The following is a 7,105-nucleotide window of genomic DNA, read 5'->3' as shown; positions in this document are numbered from 1 at the left end:
TGGAGCTCGGTACAGACCTTCAAAGTTTGTCATTTTTTCGAAAAATCGGTCCCGGCAAAATCAAATGGCGTCTTGGGCGTCGCGAGGTGCTTTTCAGCACTTGTCTCCAAATGTTTTACTTTTCGAAACTGGTTGATTTTGTAGACTCATTTTGAATTGAATTGAATTAATCACATGGACGTTTCACTTAAAACCTATTCAAAGAGTGTAAAAACGTGTGCAATCGTTGCAAAACTCGATTTTTTCAGCACTGGTTTTATTCATCCAAGTGCTGAAAAAATATCATTTGCAACTTGTTACATGAACTACTAATGCTTTAATTCTTTAAACTACTAAGCAATAATATTTTTTTAAAATAAATCTGAATCAGTCTTATACGAGGGGTATTTCCTCATCTTATAGTTTCATTCACCACACGGCGCAGTGGCGTGCTTCTACGGGGAGGGTGAACATGCGCGTGGTGAATTTAGTGAATTCTTATTGGATTCATTTGGGTTTACGATCCGTCATTTGGGTGCACTTTGTTGTTTTCCTTACTGTCAGTAACACCAGACACCTACTGTGTTGTCATGCACAAAGATTGTAAACATTTTGGGTTGTGTGTACTGCAAACATGATGAAGCCGTGACTTTGTGAACAAAGTGCACCAGTTTACAAAATTTAATTCAATAAGAATAGGTTTAACTCATAACGGATTCGTTCCTTTGACGGTTTTCACGTTTAACGACGACTATCAAACTTATTGACTGACATGTCTCTGTACAAAATACGGTGAGTGAAGGAGCAGTTTGATTAAATTAATTGAAAGTGATTAACTTTCTTCTTTGAACTTTTTCTTTAGAGTGGCTGGCCTCGAAGACATTTTGCAGCAGGATGAAATAGACTTAAAAGAGCTAAGAAACTTTTGCTTTTACGGTAAACAAGCGTGAACAATACGCCCACTTTTGTGTTGAAATCAACCTGTTGGAATTGTAATTTGTGTTGTATTTTAGGCATTCCGGATTGTAGCGGGCTACGGTCGACATGTTGGAAGCTTTTGCTTGGTTATTTGGGTCCGAAGAGAGACACTTGGTCTGCAACGTTGGCTAAAAAGAGGGAGCTTTACAAGCAGTTTATTGGTTTGTACCGTCTTGGGTTCGATGTGGATGAATCATCTTGACTGTGATATGGTTACTTTTTAGAGGAAATGGTCATTCCGCCGGGAGAGCAGAACGGTGCCGCGTGTGTTGACCATCCGCTGAGTGATGGACCGGAGAGCAACTGGAACACATTCTTCAAAGACAACGAAGTGCTTCTGCAAATCGATAAGGATGTTCGGCGCCTCTGTCCGGATATTTCGTTCTTTCAGCAAGCTACCGAGTTCCCATGCGAATCTGTCGTGAGTCATAATCGGGAACGGAAGTTGCACGTGCGGGTGGCTCCTTCAACACTAAGCTCTGCAAATGTGGAACGGAAGGGCTTGGGAATGACCAAGGTTGGTACACAAATCACATTTATCTAATCCACTAATAATTCTCATCGCTGATTTAATTCGACTAACAATCATCATTCGATGGATGATAGCAAGTAAGTTAGTAGACATGACTCAAAAAAAAAAAGTTTCAATAATAATGCCACTTTCCCAGATAAATCTCATAACAAAACGAGCCATCGAAAACTACCAAGCGATGGACGCAGGCCAGGAAGCCCACTGGGAGGTCGTAGAACGGATACTGTTCCTGTACGCCAAGCTTAACCCCGGTCAGGGTTACGTCCAGGGTATGAACGAAATAATTGGACCAATTTACTACGTGCTCGCGTCCGACCCGAACGTCGAGTATCGCCAGTACGCGGAAGCCGACTGCTTCTTTTGCTTCACGGCGCTGATGGGAGAAATCAGGGACTTTTTCATCAAAACGCTGGACGAGTCCGAGGGTGGTATCAAATTTATGATGGCCAGGTTGTCCAACATGTTGAAAGATAAAGACCCGGAAGTGTGGAATCGGCTCAGGGATCAGGAACTATACCCACAGTACTACAGCTTCCGGTGGCTGACACTGCTGCTGTCGCAGGAATTTCCACTGCCAGATGTGCTGCGAATCTGGGATTCGGTTTTTGCCGACGAAAAGAGATACGACTTTTTAGTGAAAGTCTGCTGCGCTATGATAATGTGAGTTGACTATGCCTATCATAACAAGACAATGCATTAAGTTTCATGCTTCTTTCTAGTTTACTCCGGGAACAAATACTAGATAATGACTTTGCTTGCAACGTGAAACTTTTGCAGAACTTCCCTCCAATGGATATCAAAGTTGTACTAAGGAAAGCAACGAGCCTTGAATAGAGTTTTTTTAAGCAAAAATACTGCGTGTACTATCTTTCTCAGCATCACAACAATGCATTTTAGAGCACGAAGAGCAAATCTTGTTTTTATTCTGTTTATCGAGAGCCAGATCAGCGAAAATTGTATATCACGAATGCATGATCATAGTTTAAGGAATTCTTTTTTTCTGAATATATTCGCATTTTATATTTCCCTAACTATTTGTGTTTTATTTGAAACATTCAGGGATCAAATCTCGGTTGGTCTCCTTGAAAATGTGACTTCGGGAAAGATTCTAGAACATGAACAAAAAAACGACTTAAATCAGGTTGGATTCGAACTCGCACCATCCAAGTAGGGAACTGGGACGAACACGCCGGATGGTACACGCCGTGGCTTTTCAGAATGAGCCTAAGACATTATTGCCAGCAATTTTTTGCACTATTATTGCAATAGAAAACGTACCTGGTAGCACTTGGCATTGAAGAAGAAGACAGCGTGAATTTGCCGAAAGTGCGGCGCTCCGTTCGAGGCTGGTTTGCCGCTTGTATTTCGGGCCAAAACGGTCAATATTGATCGAGGAACCTAGCACCAGCACAATCCCCAACGACCTTGGAGTTTAGCCCTTAGCTTTGCTATCATTCTGAAACGAGTAGTTGGAAGCAGCTCAAATCGATACCCGTGTGCTTTTTTATACTATCTAGATAGGAATTCCAGCAAGCTTCGTTCAAAAAAGTACACCGACTAATACAGGCTTCTACTCGGAACTGAGATATTTAAGTTGTATCGGCATAAACCAGGTCTGATCCAAACTGTACTTTCCGATAATATCACTGCCGGCCAGCCTGTTAACTCCTGTTAAACATTTCTTTTCAAGTTATAAATTTTTAATATTTTTTTTAAATTAGCAGCATACATTTCTCATTATCAGCACATGCAGGTTTAAAGCTTTTAAGGGTCCTCAACAAATCAGCAAAAATAGGGAGCTTATGGTTAAAACCTCAATTTGCGCAAGCAATTGAAGTTTACATATAAAATTCCATAAGATTTTTTATGTTTTGGGTATGGAAAATATAACAATTTTCGTATAGCCTATCGGCCTATCTTCATCACTTTTGCAGTTTTCCGATAATCTAACAACATTTTCAAACACATCAAAAATGGAGAGTTGTGTGCTTAATTAAAGTGGGCTATTTATTACTTAGTAATAATCAAAAATTCCTTATGAAAGCTTTAATTAATGATCAAAGTGCTGATCGGCTTGTTTTGAATTTTGCTTCCTCCGAGTTGTTAAATCACAGTACCGTCATTTGGGGCGAAACAGAACACATGGGGCGAAATGGGACAGCTGTTTTAGCCTTGTTTCTCTTGTGATCGTACAATATTTGGATATTTTTGATTAGTTTCGGATGAAACAGACACAGAACATTTGAAGTTGTGCATCGTTTTCCAAATTTCAAGCTTTTAGGTGCTTTAAAAAATGCTCTCACTATTCAGACTGTAGTCCCGAAAATAACACGTACAATTTCCATACAAAAATATGTTTTTGTATGAAAATTGAGGGTTGAGATTTCCAAAAAAAAGTGTCCACGTGGTTCATGGATGATCCCGTTGAAGATTTAGGTATATTTTGATGCCTTAAATAGATTTATCTGTGTGTTTTACATCTTCTTAGACAAAATTTCCCAAAACCTTATCCAAATTTCGTATTCTAAGGTTTCTTATTGGGTTTGATTCGAAGAACAACTTTGTAGAACATTGCAAAGCGCTAGGAATTAATCCCGGAAAGATGCAGGATGCTTTTTGGAGTTTACATTTTTCGGCAAAATTTCAAAACATGTTCCAAAAATTAACCAGTACTTTTTCGGGATCCATTCCTAGTTTTTGCGATGTTCTACAAAGTGTTCTTCGGATCAAAACTTATAAGAAATCTCTAAGACGAGAAAACTGTATCAGGTTGAGGACAAATTTCTAGAAGAAGAGTTAAAAAGTGAAAAATAGATCAATTTTTTATTTAAATTTCATTCTAACTCCAGATCAGAACTATAACAACTAAACCTTAACCAAATAAGCTTAAATTTTCTGGCTAAAGTGCTTGAAAATTCCGGTTGATGCGTTCGAAATTAAACATTTTTGTGATTTTAATATATCTGTGAACCACGCCAGTGCTCATAAAATCCCTTGAAGCCGATTTTTATTGAAATGCATAATTAACTTAAAAGTAATGAAAATGCTCCCATAATGCGAAAAACGAAAAATCATAGATCAGTTGTACGTTAGGGATGTGTCATCAAACTAAATTAAACCACAATTATGCTCTGCTAGTTCGACCATCTCCCGTATATATGCAATATATAGTTACCGTTCTCATCCATAATTTAAATATATAATAATACATCTCTATCTGCAATGCAACATTGTTAATTGTAATAAGTCTTTCAATATTATTTTTGAAGTTTTGCATTTGCTTTTTTTTCTATTACCCTCGCAACACGACTTGGCTATAATTATATATTTTTCACATATTCACAAACTTTTCCTCCAAGTGTGTTTCTCCAAGAAAAGAAAACAATGAAAGTTTGATCAATTTCGACAGACATTGGGCTCTAGAAGCATATTTTCTCCACCACGTTTTCTGCGTGCAGTTATTTGCTGTTATTGTTACTCTATCGATTCTGCTTCCTGCGGCTCCCCCGTGGCATTGAATCTGTTGAATTTGTAAGCGGTCTAAACTGTGTAACCGTCAGACGAAATTGCCTGGTTGCATGAAACGTCGTACAGCGCTTAATTTGATTCGATCGTCGTGTGTGTGTGTGTGTGTGATTGAAAGATCTATCTAAACTGACAAATTGTTATCCTGCATCGTTTCTTGTTTTTCGGTGCCTAAAAGTAGTGTGGTAGGTTGAGAAAGAGGGGATTACATGTATTTATTTCTTTTTTGTTGAGGTGCATCGATTTAATGTTAGTTAAGTGGTTTCTTGTGCTTGTTACCTTGCCTTTTTGGATTGTTCGGAACGATTGACCAACGAAAAGGTTGTTAGTGTTTTTTTGAGCAAATCTCTGACGTTTCGCTTAACAATTGTTAAATTTTGATATATACGTTAGGATTTTGAGAGTTTACTTTTTTTTTGTTTAATCGCAACAATGTTTAGGTATATTGAACACTGTAAAGTTTCCTATACAATATGTGTTTCACTACTGAATCCATTCATTTCTGTTGTTAGCTTTCCAGTTAGTTTTGTTTGATTCATACTTCTCATCGGTTCAATGTGGTTGCTTACATGGTAGAACTTTTTGTTAGGGAATTAGTAATGGGTGTTTGTGTATATATTTCGAACCTGGGTAAAAAGGAGTAGATGTGTAAAATTGAATATAACATTCTCGTCTAAAAGGAGTCATAGAATGGGTTTTTACTGTTTAACTCTACGGGATTAAATATGTATATACGATTTGCCTACCTATACTGTAGCCACACTGTTTCCACTACATAGTTTGTGTTTGTGCAACGTGTTCTGCATTGAAAGTGCAATATTTGTTAATTTTTGATTTCCTCTGTTGTTGTAATACGTCCATATCACTACTCTATGTAATTGGTGGGATTGAAGAAGGGTGCTAAACTTGTCGGAATAATGTTAGGTAAATAACAAGTTTTATATAGTTGGTTAGTAACAAGGGAAGGGTGATGGTTTGAAGGCTGCTGCAAATGGCACCGGAAGAGGAAAGCAATTTGCCATGCTAATAATGGTATCATCAATGCACGGATGTGAGCTTTCATCACAAGCCGATATTAATCATTCTCGATGGACTCAAAACCTGTTCATGTTGAATCCCCTGATTTTAGTAACAATTTTGAAGGGTTATAGTTTATAATTTTGCCGTTTTTAATTGTTAGTCTTGAAATAACAGTTTTCAATAGATTATTCAAAAAGAAAAAAAAACACAATCGTTTCTGCGGCAATCGATCTCTGATTTTTCGATAAATCTTCCTGTTACGATGAATTCGTTAATCCCTTCAAACCGCATACTATGATCATTTAATTCCACACAGCAAAAAAAAAAAAATGATGGTAACAATACATCTTGAATTGATCACAGATTTCGTGTAGAGACCATCCATACTTTTTACTTGGATACTTTTTTGGAAATCTGTGTGTCTGTGTGTTACCAAAATTATCACTCAGCTTTCTCAGCACTGGCTGAACCGATTTAGACCACACCAGTTGCACTCAGTTTAGGGTCCCATAGATCGAGTTTCAAAAATATTTAAGTTTCGATAAGTAGTTATGTATAACAATGTGCTTTCGAAATTACCTGAAATCGTACCAAATATCCCCATGTTATATATCGTTGGATAGGTAATTGAAAGACCTTTCCAATGAATCCTAAACATTAAGATCTAGCAACCCTGTCTCAAGTTGTGACCACTTAAGTGATATTTATGTACTTTTTTGAAGCCGGATCTTGCTAATTTGATGTAAACTATGTCTGGATCCATCATCCGGCCCATCTTTGGTTAGGTAATCGGAAGACCTTTCCAACGAGTCTTGAATTGTAAATATCTATGAGCAGCGCCGTACCTAGGGGTTGGCGCAGTTGGCGACCGCCAAGGGCGCCAGCCCTTGGGGGGCGCCGAAATCGATGATAGTACAAAATTTTCATGTCAGTTATAAAATTCTTAATTGGTATTTGCAACAGAATGGGTGCCAAATTATAAAGTAGAACTATAAATAACTAGATAATTTGGTTTAAATTATAAAACAATATGATTTGGGTGCGTTAAAATCAATTATATGAATATTTCTA

At 37.7% G+C, this 7,105-nt stretch overlaps 1 protein-coding gene across 1 annotated transcript; it reads left to right on the top strand.

Moving 5' to 3' along the window:
• The first annotated feature begins 517 nt into the window (after positions 1–517).
• On the top strand, positions 518–2,520 carry LOC120421936 (TBC1 domain family member 13). The gene is made up of 6 exons (XM_039585243.2): positions 518–771; positions 842–915; positions 993–1,118; positions 1,182–1,474; positions 1,626–2,149; positions 2,209–2,520. The coding sequence occupies exons 1-6, from the start codon at positions 752–754 to the stop codon at positions 2,321–2,323; spliced, it is 1,152 nt and encodes a 383-aa protein (XP_039441177.1). The 5' UTR covers positions 518–751; the 3' UTR covers positions 2,324–2,520.
• The last annotated feature ends 4,585 nt before the right edge of the window (positions 2,521–7,105 follow it).

The sequence above is a fragment of the Culex pipiens genome, chromosome 3 (assembly GCF_016801865.2).
Source record: "Culex pipiens pallens isolate TS chromosome 3, TS_CPP_V2, whole genome shotgun sequence".
Lineage (NCBI taxonomy): Eukaryota > Metazoa > Arthropoda > Insecta > Diptera > Culicidae > Culex > Culex pipiens.
This window is presented reverse-complemented; position numbering and strand designations above follow the sequence as displayed.